The sequence below is a fragment of the Micromys minutus genome (genome assembly GCF_963924665.1).
Source record: "Micromys minutus genome assembly, chromosome: 6".
Taxonomy (NCBI): domain Eukaryota; kingdom Metazoa; phylum Chordata; class Mammalia; order Rodentia; family Muridae; genus Micromys; species Micromys minutus.
The window spans coordinates 70,499,501-70,516,353 of NC_137975.1; the positions used below are offsets into that span (position 1 = coordinate 70,499,501).

At 39.5% G+C, this 16,853-nt stretch overlaps 1 protein-coding gene across 12 annotated transcripts in view; it reads left to right on the forward strand.

Moving 5' to 3' along the window:
* The window catches only part of AMPH (amphiphysin), a gene marked incomplete at both ends in the record, with an annotated part of 190,289 nt that overhangs the window by 131,174 nt on the left and 42,262 nt on the right, over positions 1-16,853 (forward strand). For all 12 annotated transcript variants that reach the window (XM_080918609.1, XM_080918601.1, XM_080918605.1 and 9 more), the window contains 4 exons: positions 7,227-7,302; positions 7,879-7,961; positions 10,016-10,154; positions 11,298-11,426. In XM_080918609.1, the coding sequence (XP_080774735.1) occupies positions 7,227-7,302; positions 7,879-7,961; positions 10,016-10,154; positions 11,298-11,426 (427 nt within the window). The remainder of the gene's footprint in view (positions 1-7,226; positions 7,303-7,878; positions 7,962-10,015; positions 10,155-11,297; positions 11,427-16,853) is intronic.

Below are 16,853 nucleotides of genomic sequence, written 5' to 3' on the forward strand. Positions count from 1 at the left end.
TCTTCCTGTTGATGGCAGACAATGCCATCCTCTGCTACATATGTGGCTGGAGCCAAGGGTCCCTCCATGTGTACTCTTTGGTTGGTGGTTTAGTCCCTGGGAGCTCTGGGTGGGGGGGTCTCGTTGGTTGATATTGTTGCCTTCCTATGGGGTTGCAACACCCTTCAGCTCCTTCAGTCCTTCCCCTAACACCTCCAACGGGGTCCCCATGCTCAGTCCAGTGATTTGCTGTAAGAAAAGTCATATTAAACATTTCAAACATTAGATGCACAGAAAAGAAGTAAAGTCTGGGGAGATGGCTCGGCCAATGAGGTGCTGGGGAGATGGCTCAGCCAATGAGGTGCTGGGGAGACGGCTCAGCCAATGAGGTGCTGGGGAGACGGCTCAGCCAATGAGGTGCTGGGGAGACGGCTCAGCCAATGAGGTGTTTGTCATGCAACCGTGAGAACACCATGTCAGCTCTTCAGTGCCAAATAGAGCTGGGTGTGGCGCTACACATCTGCCAAAAAGTACAAGGGCCAGAGACAGATGGATCCAAATGGCTCCCTGGAGCTCAGCAGTCTAGCCAATCGGTGAGCTGTGTGTTCAGTGAGAGACTTGTCTCAAAGACTGAGGTGAGACAGCTATCTACCTCTGGTCACCACGTGCACATGCACACATGCACACGTGTACACATACACACATACATTAAAATAATCTGCTTCCTAGAAGAAGATATAGATTGCAGAAAACAGTTAGAATTACTTATCTTCGACCCTGGGGGATTTGCCAGAGATTGAATTTAGAGCTCCATTCATGCTGCACATGTAGGTACTTTACCTCTTGACCTATATTTATATTTTAACCAAACTTGTGATCATAGAAGATGGCGATAAAATTACTATAAAGAAGGGGGACTCCATAGAGAATGCTTAAGTAAAAAATTTTAAAGTCATTACTTGGTGAACAAATATTCCAAGCTAATGATTGTATGAATAAGGGTGTAGGCATTGGAGAGCATTTGTGTTCTGAAACTTTTTAAAATTTGAATTTTTGTCTTATTTTATGTGTGTGGGTATTTTGCCTACATGCATTTCTGGGTATCACATGTATGTCTGGTGCCCGTGAAACCCAGAAGAGAATGTCAAGCACCCTGGAACTGAGGGGGTTTAGGATGGCTGGGATCTGCCATGAGAGTGGTATGAACTAATCTCGGGTCTTCTGAAAGAGCAGCTAGTGACTGCTTAAAAGACCAACTAACCTAAGACTTTTCTCCAGCTCTGGTTTTTGGAAGCTCATTAATGTGACATGGCAGGAGGTTGATTGAAAACAGAATTCAAAGGAGGAAAGTATAGAGAGAGAGCAGGACAGAGACTAGGATTTATGTTCACTTACATGTCTAATGTTTATTGGCCACCCACTGTTTGTATAGCTTCTTTGATGTGCTATAGACCTTATACTGAAAGTTCTATTTTCTTACGGCCTACCCTGAAGGATAAAAAGATACAAAAGTAAAATGTCACCTAAAAATAATGTAACTTAGAATGACCTTCTGGGTGAACAGGGTAACTTTAGAGATAAGGACTTAGTACATAATGAAAAGGAAGGTTTTGAAATGTACTGTTACATCTTAAGTGTTATATGTCTGAGGAAACATTAAGAAGCTTATTAAGTAATGAAATAAGTTTATTAAGTCTGTGACTGAAAAAGAAGAAAAGGAAACACTAAGTATAAGTGGTGTCAATGCCCAGATGTTTGTGTGTGTGTGTGTGTGTGTGTGTGTGTGCAAGCGTGTGCATTCGAGCAAGTGTGTCATTTAAGAGCAAGCCTCAGGCCTAGGAGTAGTTGGGAAACAAAAGCAACTCAATGTATTGTGTACACTTTTGTCTCATTTTGTTTTGTTTGGACATTTTGTCTTATTGGTTTTACACTTATTTGTTTTGATTTCTGTTTTTGTGATTTTGTGGGGTTTTCATTTTATTTTTTTCTGAAAAAGAGGAATGTTTATAATTGTTTTTCAGCATAAAAAATAAATTATAAACCTGTATGTATATTATGAAAATTCAAACCACCAAGTTTATGTCATGTATGTATGTATATATGCATGTGTGTATATGTGTAAATATATGAATATATATTAGAAAATACATATATGTATACAATGAAATATATATTCATATATTTATATACCATATATATGCATGTGTATATATGTACCTAACTTTTAACGGGTCTGAAAAATTTATACTAATATGTATTCTATGATTACTACTTTAGTTGTTGAAGGTTATAAGTTGGGAACGTGTACTTTTAATTATACATATCATTATGATGTGATATATATATATATATATATATATATATATATATATATATATATATATAAAATCTTTAATCTTTTTACAGTCCAACTGTTATCCCCCTCCTGATCCACTCACCGACATTTTCTTATCTATTCCTCCTCCTCCTCCTTCTCCTCCATCTCCAAGAAGATGTCTTCACCCTCCAACTCACCATGCCTCCCCACTCCCTGGTGCCTAACCTTTCGAGGGTTAGGCATGTCTTCTCTCCCTGAGGCCAGACCAGGCAGTCCTCTGCTGTATATGTATGTGTAGGAGGTCTCGTACCAGCTAGTGTATACTGCCTGGTTGGTGCCTCAGGGTCTGAGAGAACTCAGGGGTCCAGATAAGTTGAGATTACTGGTTTTCTTTTGGGGTTACTTTCCCCTCAGCTTCTTCAGCCCTTTTCTAATTTAATCACAGGGGTCCTGGCTTCTGTCCATATGTTGGGTGTAAGCATCTGCATCTGACTTGTTCAGCTGCTTGTTGGGCCTCTCGGAGGGCAGCCAGGCTTGGCTCCTGTCCATAAGCACACCATAGCATCAGCAATAGTGTCAGGCCTTGGAGCCTCCCCTTGAGCTGGGTTCCAATTTGGGCCAGTCGCTGGACCTCCTTTCCCTCTTCCTATTCTCCATTTTTGTGTTTTGCTTGTGTTTTCTTTGTTTTTTAAAAAATATAGAACGAAAAGGGAGGGGGGATTAACATAAGATTGGGTAGGCATGGTGGTGGGGAGAGTTTCAGAGGCATTGGGGTAAAGGAAAACCTTTAAAATATATTGTATGAAAAATGAACTAAAAAAGTTTACAAAACCCAAAAAGTCATTAGTTTCACATAAGTCTTAAAAGTAAGGTCTTAGGTTTTTGCAAATGAAGCAACAGGGATTCTTTCCTAGGGTAAGTTAGACGTGAGACAGTGTGTTTCTCAAATTCCCAGCTGGAGCCATGAGAATGAGGTCAGGACCCAGGACCTGGAAAGGTGCTTGGGCCATGGCATCAGTACTTGGTCTTTAGGTGCATCATCACATGAGTGTAGAGCTCTGTTGTGTTCCTGTTAGAACTGAGTAAAAGACAGAGGGAATCTCTGAGAGCCACCCTGACACAGAGTAGATGGGATAGGTTTGCATTTGTCATATGAAGTGAGTAAATGTTTAGCAGCATGAGTGCAATTGGACTCAGCATCTGGGGGAAAACTGGAAGAAGACGCCACATTCTCCACCCCATTTCCATGGCAAATGTAGTAGAAGCACAGGAAGTAGTGGCCCCTCCAGCTCACGTGCAGAAGTCCTTGGTGTATGAGGGTAACTGTGTATATATGGGCTTGCATAAAATGTATATTCGGCTTCCAAATATTTCTGTAATTTCTCAGAACAAAATACGTCTCAGTGATGTCAGCATGGCGATGATGGTGTCATCAAGATGGCTGACTTAAAGAAAAGGTTCTTGACAGCTAATCAGAAGGGGTCCTGTTGATGCCATATAAAAACCAGTTAGGAGAACTGGTAAAGTCTCACAATTCTTTACTGATGAAGAACTTGTGAGATGGGTCTTCTCAGGAATATCAGCACCCAGCGTCTCATACATTGTGCATATGTCGTTCACTTCTTTCCATGTTAGCATTTTGTAGTCAAGGCATATTGGAGTGAGCCTTCCAATAGCTTTGTCATTCGTCTATTTACTTTTTCACTCACTTAACAGTCACTGTGTGCCTTCAGTGTCCTAGTTGCCATATTTGGAGCTAAGAATGCAATTGTAAAAAAAAAAAAGGCCCTTTTTGGGAAACAGTCCCTGAATTCTTATATTGTAGAAAACTTCTAAGGAATAAGTTGTATCACCACTGTGGACTTTTCCCCCTAAATTAAGACATGCTACTAAATTTCTAAATTCTAAAGTGAAACAAAATATTATGAAAGCATACTCGCTTATTTAGCTATTTAACATATAGTGTTTCTAGAACTGCACCAATTATTTCTCTTTATAAAAACTGATGTGACAGATGGTGTGACAGAGAAAAATTAATCATGGAAGTATAGTGTCTTAGTTGCTATTATTGTAATACAATACCATCACAAAAACAACTTAAGGCAAAAGGGTTTATTTTGATCATAGGTCCAGGATACAGTCCACTGTGGCAATGATGTCATTGTCAGAAGCTTGAGGGAGCAGATCATACTACATCCACAACCTAGAGAAGTCATCAACAACTGTATGCATGCCAGCACTCAGCTTATTCTTTCCACTCTTACAAACTTCAGGATTCTCTGCTTAGGGGATGGTGCCACCCACAATGGGTAGGTCTTCTCACCTCAATTAACATAATCAAAATAACCTCCTGCAGACATACCCATAGGCTCATCTCCCAACTGCTTCTAACATCTATGAAGTTGAAAATCTTATCCCAAGCAACACAAATACATATTAGTTTTTCTTTTATGGGTAAGTGGATTAATGACTTAATATATTTAATATCACAGCTTTTACCAAATGAATAGTAAAAATACACTAAGAAATATGCCTCACAGAAAACAATGGGGAAATAAATACATGAAAATGTTTATTTTTTCACTAAAGAAATCATAAATTTTAACTTGACAGATGCAATGTTGCCACTGGCAAATTTATGGAAGTTACATATAAGATGATATTCAAAATCCAGAAGGAATGTGGCTCAGACAATAGAAACAGTTTGACAGGGATCATCAAAGTTTCCTCATCAAAACTTTGCACTAGAATTTGCATAATGTAAGGAATTATTAATCTAGGCTTAAAATGAATTTATTAATCTTCTCTGGATTTCTATTATAATAAAAGAGAAACTCAAAACAAAATTCACTGTCATGTTTGAATGAAAAATGTCTCTCATAGTGTTCAGCATTGGAGCATTTGGTCCAGAGTGGGTAGTGCTGTTTGGAGAGAATGAAGTGGTGAGGCCTTGCTAGAGGAAGAGTGTCACCAGGATGGTCTGTAAGAGCATACGGCCTCATCTTATGGCCAGTTTTTCTGCTTCATGTTTGCTATTTAAGATGAGGTCTCGCAGATTTCTGCTGCCACCATGCTGTCTCCATCATTATGGGTTCTTATCACTCTGGAACTGTAAGCCAAAGTAAACTGATTGTCATTATCATGGTGTTTTTATCAAAGCAATGGACAAGTAAATGAAGCTCTCACAAATCAACGTTAATGACCTCTGTACCCATCCTCAAGTTAAATCTGGTCCATCCTCCTGGCCAGTCTATTTGTGTCTGCTCAAGCAGATGTTTTTGGCTGGGTTCTCTTAGCTGTTCGTACCCCACATCCATTTGTTTCTTATATGTAATCGTGTATGAACTACTGTGGCATCTTTCCATTCACATGTGGTTTGATACTTTGGTTTTATAGTATAATGGTGACAATGCTCAGGAATTCAGCCCCTGATCTTAGGCTTTTCTATTTCCCAAAAACTCTATGCTAGAGTTCTTATTATCATATTCCTATAACAAGTACACGTACATGTGTAAATGTACATATTTGTGTCCTGTATCTGTGGATAATTAGTTCCCAGAACCCCTAAGGGAAGCAAAACTTTATGTAAAATCAAGTGACATAATATTTGTGTGTCACCTCTGTACATCTTCTTATGCACCTCCAATCATCTCTAGATTACTTAGAAGACCTAAAACCATGACGTCATTTTGCAAATAGCTGTCTTGTTGGAAACTGTTCAAAGAATAAGATGGTGAGAGAACACCAGCTCTAGTGCAGATGCCCCTTGTTGTCTGGTGGTTCTAACCTATGGATGGTTAAATATACAGAGCATATAACCATGGACAGAAAGAACCATCTGTACTTGTGCACATGTGAAATGTATGCTTTGGAATCAGTTACAAAAACATATGTGAAATCAGAATCATGTGGTGGCTGTGGGTAGAGGGAACATAATGTAATGAAGCAAGGATTTAAGGTACAAGATAAGCCACAGAAAAACAGTGCCTTATTTACAGGACAGATTTACCGTGTATTTATCACATCATTTTAGAGTTCTTACATTTGGCTCCAGGTTTTTTCTATTTTAGTTAAAATTCAAAAATGTCTAATTTAAGTAGAACTTGCTGACATGGAACTAGCAGAAGTCATGGTTAAAAATGTCTTATGAAGTAGTCTGATATTTTTAAATTACATTCCTCTCTTTGGGGGTTTAAATATTGGTCTTCTCTACCTGTGAACTGCATGACTGTAGACAGTTAATCCCCATTTACTTTTTCTAGTAGATGAGGTTCACTGTCCCAGGGGATTGTGGTGAGCATCAAATGAAGAAACAAATAAAAGCACCTTCTTGGCTCCTGGTTCCACTAACCCTGGTATTTTCTCCATTCACTGTCATTGGAATCCTGTGCACTGGGAGGCTCACTGTAAGCAAGAGAAGATCATCAGTTGCCTGTCATCCAAGACCTTACTTAGTTAGCTTTTTTATTGAGAGTTCAGGTCTAGTTGAATGATCAGGACTCTTCAGTTATTTTTGAGAATGCCACTGAAGAAACAAAGTTGTTGTTATCCAACTAAATGAGAAAGGAATAATAAAATCGTGTCCAGCTGCTCTTCATGTGGAGAAAAAATTTATCCCACAGGTATCAGGCTAAATCTCTGTTTAGCTTTTGTGTTTAGTCTTAGGGAACTGAGATAAAGTCGGATGGAATAAGCCTCCTTATCCCAGCACCCTTCCAGTAACTTCCCCTTACAGATGTTTGAGATGTTTCCAGTGAACAGCTTTTGCACTGAACAGCTGATAAAAAGTCAGGTTTCCTCTAGGATGTTCTTTAACTCAAATATTTTTCAAAGTTATATATTGGAAACATAGTCTTCGTTTGTTTTGTGTCCATTAAAAAATCTACTTTTGCTAACAGTCTGTCTTTGATTTGTGTTTTCTCCATGGTAGGCGAGTTGGGTTTTATGTCAATACTTTCAAAAATGTCTCCAGCCTTGAGGCCAAGTTTCACAAGGAGATCGCAGTGGTGAGTAGTGGGGGGTGTTGCTCTTATGGAAGGCAATGTAAAGGAAGCACAGGGCATTGCATAGAATCGCCAACTAGTTCACCCCTCACATGGACGTTGTTGCAGTACCTTGTTACTAATCTCTGTACTGTTTGCACTGGTTTTGAAAATTCTATCACAGCACTCACTATTTTGTTCCCCCTCTGTTGGTTGAAAAGTTGGAATTTCAAATGATGTTCAAAAAAAAAAAAAAAAAAAAAAAAAGCAGCAGCCACGGTGTTCCTGATATTCTCTGTTGTCTTCTCAGTTCATCAGAACAGCCATAGGAATGCTTTTTAATACATTTGAGATAATTGGTTGGTTATTTCTGCTTTGTGTCCTATTGAATACATATTTGATTGATTTAGCAATCTTTTATCACTAAATTATTCACTAAAGTTATCTCAGCTTAGGTGTAGTTTTTAAATTTGGTATGTGGAATGTTAAGTACCCTGAGACCAATCTAATTTGCAGAAGAGTTAGAGCTTCTCATTATACAAGTTTTTTGGTGGGAGGCCACCAGGATATCTGGTAGTTAACAGGCTTCTGTCCCCTTAGCTTTGCCACAAGCTCTACGAAGTGATGACGAAACTCGGTGATCAGCATGCTGACAAGGCCTTCAGCATTCAAGGTGCTCCCAGGTAGGCCCCTGGTCCTCTGAGCTGCAGGTGGTGTGCCATGTGTTGAATTTTCAGAGCCTGGAGACCACATTGTACTGTTCTATTCACTTTGTAAAAACCTAAAAGGAACCCTTCCACCTGGAGAGTGATCCCAAGCCTAGATTTTCAGCTCTTACTTCTTGACTTCACTTACCTTAAGATGCTACTGGTCACAGCAGAAGTGAGCAGATGCCTTTCAGATTTACATGGGACCGGAGAGCAACAGTCGGGGTAGTCATCATTTCTACTTGTTACTTTATCTCCAATAGAGAAAGCCCCTCCAGTTTTGTGCTGATTCTTTACTATTGAAGAGAGGAAAAAGGTGGAAGAGATCTCGCCATCCACCCTCTCTCCACCTCTGCTTTGCCACTTGCCCCGCATCATTGTTTTGTTGTCACTCCATTGCATGTTGTTATGAATGGGCCAGTCAGAATCTGAGGGCCCAGTGGCACAGCTAAGCTGTTTACCTTGGTTTGACTGCATTCCCACTCTCTCCTATGATGCTAAAATTTCTTTTATTTTTTATTCCAGCAAGCCTTGAGCAAGTAATTATAAGCTCCAGGTTTCACTTACATAACTCTTTGGTCAGTTTGCTTTGTTTTCCTTATTGAAGGCCAATAACCTTTGTAGCTATTTAAATATATATGGAAAAAGTAGGGTCCAATGGAACAAAATTATTTCTAAGGTGATGATCAGTTCTGAGACTGTACACTTGCGGTTTTGTGCCAATCATTATAAATACTCCTAGGAATGTATGTACAGAGTCATCCATTGACATATGCAGTTTCCAACCTCTCCACATATCAGTGTCTGAAGATTACTATTTTAATCCTGTACTGCTCTTTAGAGTGTCCATAACTATAACCCTGGCTATAGCTGCCAGGCTTTTTTTTTTTTTTTTACATTACTGAGCTAGGAATAAAAGAAGAATAAGAATATCAAAAAGCAAGGCATGTTAAGAGTGGCTCCCAAACATGGAAATGAAGTCAACAGAAGCATTTGCAAATATCAGTTTCATAATTAGCTAAAGCAAGAAGTAGGGTTACAGCCACTTACCAAATATCTTTTATTTCTATTCCCTGTTTAAAACATTCCTCTGCAGAGGAAGGTGGTGAGTTAGCTCTGTGGGCAATCTCTAGACTAGAGAGCATAGATTGGGCTGTTTCTAATCAGAGGTCATGATTGCTGGCCCATAGCCCCAATCATGTAGAGTGTATCTAAAAGACCTCGGATCCCTTAGCTCCTGAATGTATAGACCATGCTGCTGTGTCTGTAGTCTTATTTAGGTCACAGACTCTGTTCCTTCTGCTGTTGTCTTTAGATGTTCTTAGAGAGTAGGACGTGCCATCTTAGTCATCATGTTACGCTGTTCCCAAGCATCTGGCAAGGTGCCTAGAACATGGTGGCTTCTTAGGAAGTTGTGGAATCTCACCTGTCATGTGGTCTGCTGGCACATTGAAGGTGTCTGAGTTAGTCATTGTTTCATAAAGTGCAAAGAGAAGTATTTTTGTAACGCTCCTAACGTAACTCAAAAATCACTCTTGACAAAGATGTATTAACTCTTTCCCAAGATGCCTTTGAAATTAAAAGTCACAGCTTTCTGGGAAACATTTGATAGATTGTGGAATGGCCTGATTCTGCTGGTTATCAAAAGTGAAGCTGGTCTTATTATGCTGTGTGTTGGGATGTGGAGAGAACAGGACTTTTCTACTAAGATCTAAATTCAAACTAGTAAAACACTGAATGTATTTTTAAACCTATTTATACTCCATCATTTACATATGTAAAGTAGGGTCAATACTGCATGGCTGCTGTGAAAAACAGAGACCATGCATGGTTGGCTCTGGTTCACAGGGAACAATAAGTGGTACCAGCTACCAACACCCATTATTATTACTAACAACTAGAATTAACCTGGATTTGGGGCGAAATAATAGTGACATTAAGCTTCAGGATCTCTCTGGGATAAAGAATCTTGGTTTTTTGGAGTCCTGCATCTCAGAAGGCTTCTTGCTCAACCCTCTGTGTCTATCCAGTGATTCCGGTCCTCTTCGCATTGCAAAGACACCATCGCCCCCAGAGGAGGCTTCACCCCTGCCCAGCCCAACGGCTAGTCCCAACCACACATTAGCACCTGCTTCTCCTGCCCCAGTGCGACCCAGATCACCTTCACAGGTATGATGTGTACACCAGGCGCATGGGAGAACTCATGGGGAGGAGGCTTTCTCTGGGACCCTCCTGTAGTGACTACACATTATAGAAGGTTTCTGTGGCAAGACTAAGGCTTGGCAAAGTGCTACTATCACTGCCATTGTACGATTTTCTATTTGATTTTTGTGTTTACTCCTAAACTCAGTGCTTGATTCTTTTGGGTCTTCTAGCCCCATCCCCACCTTCTAGACTGTATTCATCTTCACCTTCCCTTGCTCCTAGACTCCTGCCCTTCAGAGGCTGGGGGAGTCTGTTCAGTGATGGAGCACTTACTGTGTTGCCCCATGCTCTGGGCAGCTATTAGCTTGAAAACAGAAAAACAATATCTACAAAACTCCATTCATTCTACATTCCTCCTGAACTGAACCTCCTTTCAGTGCTCCATTGGAGTCAATGACCTCCCAGAACTGGTGCACTGTGAGGTAATGCATCCACCCACCTTGTGGTCCACTCATTGAAAGCCTTGGATCAGTTTAAAGAAACTCTAAGGACCAGGCAAAGCGAAAATCCTTCCCTTTTTTTATTGCCCTGCATTGGGTGAACATAATATTTCTGTAGCTACATTTAATATTCATGGTCTAGTATAAACTTTCATGGATATAGCAGAAGCTGCAAAGTTGTAAGAAGATATGTGTAGTAGATTCTAAAGTTTAAAAATCCTGGAGTGGGAAGTGAATTGGAAGCTGTCTCTGGTTGACTTCATTAATTCAATTAGAAGAAACAAACAAAGAAACAAACAAAAATCCAACTGCCTCAATTTTTGTTCTGAAATTTCTTTTTTTTTTTTTTTTTTTCTTATGAGAGAAATCATTGGTAGTTGAGCTGAGAGGACAAATGGCCTCTGGGTGAGATCATAGGTCTTGCAGTTTGGAGCAGTTCTGCAATTGAGATGCATGAACATTCTTCTGCCGACCTGACGTTTTCCAATGAGATCACTGCCTGCCAGTGTTCAGAGAGACACCCAAGAGGACAAACGTTCTTGACGTGCTTTGAGTAGGCTTACGCCTCTGTATAGATCAGTTTCCATTAGATGTCAGTATGCTTACATAGCTGCCCTCATTTGACACTTCCTCAAAAGCTACCATGTTTGTATTTAATGCTTCCTAGACAAGGAAAGGGCCTCCTGTCCCACCTCTGCCTAAAGTCACCCCAACAAAGGAACTGCAGCAGGAGAACATCATCAATTTCTTTGAAGACAACTTTGTACCAGAAATCAATGTGATAACACCTTCCCAGGTGAGTGCTCTGCAGCTGACATCAAAGTACCGTGGGGGGGGGGGGGCTGTCAGGACAGCTGTAGAGAAAATATCTGAGCCATTAATTAAACTTTGTCACTTCTGCTTGCTTTATTGCTTTGTGTAATCAAAGGATTATTGAATGCAAGATGTATAGGATTTTAAAATGATAACATTTATTGAATATATTTACAAGGTTTTATATATGAGTAAGTATATTGAAAAATATACAGTGAAGCCGAGTCACTGTTAACCTGCCACCATGATGTAAACTTACATGCAGTCTGGGCTATTTGATTTCAATTTTTCTGCCACCACCTTGAGGATTTATCGGTTTCACATTTTAAAATTCAAAGTTATGCAGTCATTTTTTTATACTTCACTGAATCTCTTTTATATATTTTTATATTTTTAATTGGATATTTTATTTATTTACATTTCCAATGTTATCTATCCCCTTCCCTAGTTTCCTCTGTGGAAACCCTGTACTCCATCTTCCCTCCACCTGCTTCTATGAGGGTGCCCCCCATTCACCTACCCAATCCTGCCTCCCAATCCTGACATTTCTCTACACTGGGGAATTGAGACTTTCAAGGACCAGGGGCCTCTCCTCCCACTGATGTCAGACAAAGCTATCCTTTGAAATAGATGTGGTTGAAGCCATGTGTACACTTTGGTAGATGGTTTAGTCCCTGGAAGCTCTGGGGAGGTCTGGTTGGTTGATATTTTTCTTCCTATGTGTTTTGTTTTTCATTAAAATCAAAAAATATTTAATTCCTTTCTTTATTTCTTCATTGCCCCGAGTTATTGTTGAGTAGATCATTCACTGTTCAGCTTCTATGTGCATGTTGGCTTTCTGTTGTTTTGTTGTTGTTGTTGCTGTTGTTGTTGTTGAAGATCAGCCTTAGTCCATGGTGATCTGATAGCATGTACAGAATTATTTCTATCTCTTTTATCTGTTGAGGCCTGTATTATGGCTGATTATATGGTCAGTTTTGGAGATGGTACCGCAAGGTGCTGAAAGAAGGTATACTCTTTTGTTTTGCGGTGAAGTGTTCTATAGATGTCTGTTAAATCTATAACTTCTGTTAGTTTCACTGTGTCTCTGTTTAGTTTCTGTTTCCATGATCTGTCCATTGGTGAGAGTGGGGTGTCGAAGTCTCCCACTATTATTGTGTGAGCTACAATGTGTACTTTGAGCTTTATTAAAGTTTCTCTTATGAATGTGGGTGTTCTTGTTTTTAGAGCAAAAATGTTCAAAATTGAGAGTTCATCTTGTTAGATTTTTTTTTCTTTCATGAATATGAAGTGTCCTTCCTTATCTTTCTGGTTAACTTTTGGTTATAAATTGATTTTATTCAATAGTAGAATGGCTACTCCAGCTTGTTTCTGGGGACATTAGACTGGAAATTTTTATTTTTCTCTGAGATAATGACTGTCTTTGTCACTGAGGTGCATTTTCTATATGCAGCAAAATGCTTGGTCCTGTTTATGTATCCAGTCTGTTAGTGTATGTCTTTTTATTGAGGAATTGAGTCCATTGATATTAAGAGATATTAGCGAAAGGTGGTTGTTGCTTCCTGTCATTTTTGTTGTTAGAGGTAAAATTGTTTGTGTGGCTGCCTTCTTTTGGGTTTGTTGAAAGAAAATTACTTTCTTCCATTTTCTAGGGTGTAGTTTCTTTCCTTGTGTTAGAGTTTTCCACTTATTGTCCTTCGTAATGCTAGATTTTTGTAAAGGTATTGTGTAAGTTTGGTTTTGCTGTGGAATATCTTGGTTTCTTCATCTATGGTAATTGAGAGTTTTGCTAGGTATTGTATCCTGAGCTGGCATTTGTGTTTCTTAAGGTCTGTATGACATCTGCCCAGGATCTTCTGGCTTTTAGAGTCTCTTGTGAGTAGTTATGTAGTCTTAACATAGCAACTTCAGTTCACTGGTCATTTTTATGTCACAATATTTTCTTTACGAAAGCACCGAATATTACTCTCTTACCTGCTTTATATCCTAACCCCTAACTCTTAGCTAAATTTTAATTTCCAGATTTTATCAGACTGTCCTTTTTCTACTAGCCAGAGTCATTTTCTTGTTTTATTTCCTCATTAATACTTACCCTGAGGGTATTTTAGGACGGCTTGTTCTTGTTCGGTTCGGTTGCTTTAACCTGTATCCACCAATAGCATCCTCTTAGTTCCATCACAAGTAGGGACTTTAGGACTCTAAAAGCCTGTGTACTTAGCTGAGTGATGAGACTACTTAGGTAGCAGGAACGTGGTACACAGAATAGTTCCGAAGCAACTATGAGGTCCAAAGTGTTCTTTCTTTTTAAGTGTTTTCATTTGTTCTGGCTCAGTTACAAGGACCCTCATGGTGGGGAGAGGGAGAATCGAGGTACTTTCGAAAATTACAGAGGCCAGGAGAGTCTGTAAGTACTTCTGAAAGCTTTAACTCCTTCTACTGCTGTTGAGCGAAAGAGACAGAAAACAGTTGGCTAGAAGAAGGGAGAGGGAGTACTTCCGGGTAGAAACCGCATAGCTTACAGTTAGAGCTGCTCACCGGGGCTGTGTACCACTTTCTGTAGGACCTCATGGAACCACTCTACTGGAGCCTGTTATGGTTTTGTGCCACATTTGTTAGTCTGTCAGCTGAATTTAAAATTACTATCGGTCAGAAACATAGGGCAGTCCATCGGTGGTGGGTAACATTCCTTGTCATTTAATCTGCTTTCTTTTAGTTTAAAGGGGAGAAAGAAAAAAGAGTCCTGGCCTTGATCATTTGGGGTTTTTTTTTTTTTTTTTTTTTTTTTTTTTTTTTTGTTTGTTTGTTTTATTTTGTGTTGTGTTGCGTTATTTTGTTGTTTGTTTTTTACCTGATTGGTAACCTGCCTCCAATATCTGGAACACAGAGTGTGAAATCTGATGCTCCTATTTCACCAAATGGCTCCTGGTTTCACACCAAGATGTGCAGAGAAGCGAAGTGCGCTTTGTCTTTTGGTTTGTCATCTTGGGTTTTTGAGTAGGGGGAAATCCAGTTTGATTTCAGGTCGGCAGAAGCTGCCCTTTCTGCGGCCCTTCAACAGCTTCCTCAGTTGCTTGTTCTCCTGCAGCCACAAGCTTATGTGTCGCTTTACTGTATCTCCAGCAGTTCTTAGTCTTGGTATCTGACTCTAAGAACCACTAGTTTTGAGCATCTGGAAGTCTACATGGTCCAAATCAGTGATAGTTAACTGGCTGTCGCAAGGAAATTAACAGCTTCTGTTTGTGGAGATGTCCAGCCCATCCAAGGCTGTGTAATGATAGCCCATTTATAACTGTCCCACTTACAACAGTCAGATTTCAAATGTTTCTTATAGAATTTTTGGAGACATGCATGTTATGTGCTCATAATATTAAGTGCATCGAAAAGACTATCTATTGGGACATACACATAAGCTAATGGATCGTAAAGTCTGAATAATAATGTTTTGGGCAGCGCACAGATGTATGGTTAAAAGAAGATAGATACCAATTCTTGATGAGAAATGAGATAGCAATTGCAAGTATTGAAAACTGGAAAGCTGAGAATTATCTGAAAGATTTCCTCTACATTACAACAGAATGGTCCTTTCGGTGTTGCCTTGGAATTTTGCTAAGTGAGTCATCCTACACTTAGAAGGTTGTTTATGGCCACAGATGGCTATTTTTATAATGCACTTAATGAGAAAGAAAAACACTTGTGTTAATCCTGGCCAGATGCTGCAAATGTAAGAAGCAAAATCTATCCTGTCTAATGGAAAATCACCTCAGCAGCAATACTTTCCCACTTGTGTCCTTGGAACTGAAAGCAGAAACCTAAGCCTGCAGAGCCCTCTAATGGCCCAAACTTTAACTGTAGATAGCCAGAATTTTCTGTGGGAAATGCTTTTTGTTATGTTCACAGACATACTATGGCATGTGAAAATGCTTTTCCTGCTTTCATAACATTTTGTTCACAAAAATAAACTAAAAGTCAAGTTCATTCTTTCCAAATATTTTCTCCCAAGAACTTTTAATCCTGTGCCCAGATCCTTAATTTATTTTAATTTTTTATTAATTCTTTGAAAATTTCACACTGTATATTTTGATAATACTCACCTTTCCCTAATTCCTCCAAGATTCACACCCTTCTTTATCCACCCAAGTCACCGATGACAATTTCTCATTCTTTATGCTCTTCTTCTTCTCGTCCCCATTCCCATCTTCATCCTCCTTCTCCTCCTTCCTAATTAGATTCAATTTGTACTATTCATATATTTGTGGGTGTGTGTCCTTCCACTGAAGTGTGGTTAATCTACCAACTATCATATCAATAAAGAAAACCAATGCTCTCTCCACAAAGCTGAAGCTATCAATTACAGGTGGCACCTCCAGTAATGGGTGGAACTTTGTGCACACCTCTCCTTTCCATGCTGGAATTGTGTCTGGCTTGGGTTTCTGTGGGTCTTATGCCTGCTTTGTAAACTACTGTTAGTTCATTTTTCCCCATTGTTTCCAGTAAACAGTTTCCTTGTAGTCTCCCACCACCTCAGGTTTTCATAATCTGTCTGTTCACCCCTTTCACATGATCCCCATTGGATTAAGGAGGATTGTGATACAGGTGCCCTATTAGCGTTGAGTATTACACAGTTTCTAACTCTATGCTTTGGCCAGGAGCGAGTCTACCACAAAAAGATACTTTTCTGATGAGAGCTGAAAGATGCCTCAGGATGTAGACATAATAATGTCACCAGGACTTGGTTTAATCTACGCCCATTTAGGACAATAATATTAGCTTTCCCCCTCTTACCTGCCTATCCTCAGGCTCTTGGTCCTACAATGGTACCATGAATGGGTTTTTAATTTGCCCTAAATCCAATCAAAAGGGGATTCTTTATGCCTATGATATTCATACCACTATTGTGACAGTGGCCATGTCTTGATAAGTAGGTGGTTATTATTGATTTCAGGATTCACAGCTGGGTGGATTGGTGGTTACATTTCTCCTCTGGTAGCATGTAGCACACCTCAACAAAAGTCAAAAGAAACAAAAAATAATAAAATGAAAAATGCCCCTGCTTACCCCTACACACAAACACAAAACATGGAGCCTGTTTTGTGTTGCGCAACTACTTATGAGCTTCCCGTTAACATCCTCTGCCTCACTAGCAAGTTCTGGAGGCATGCAAACACTTGGGATGTAATACACATCCTTAAAATTTGTGGAAAGAACAGAGGGGAAAACAATCTCTAGAAGAAGTAAATCCAGTGCCCACATTAGCCTGTCTTATTAAAATACTGTGTTGTGATTCAACACTACATATGTGCACATATGAAGCTATGAGGTCCAGTTTTGAAGTACATGTTTTATATCTAATTATACTGTTTGCTGTAGCTGTAAATTCCAATATGCACTGCAAATATTACTTTGAAGGCCT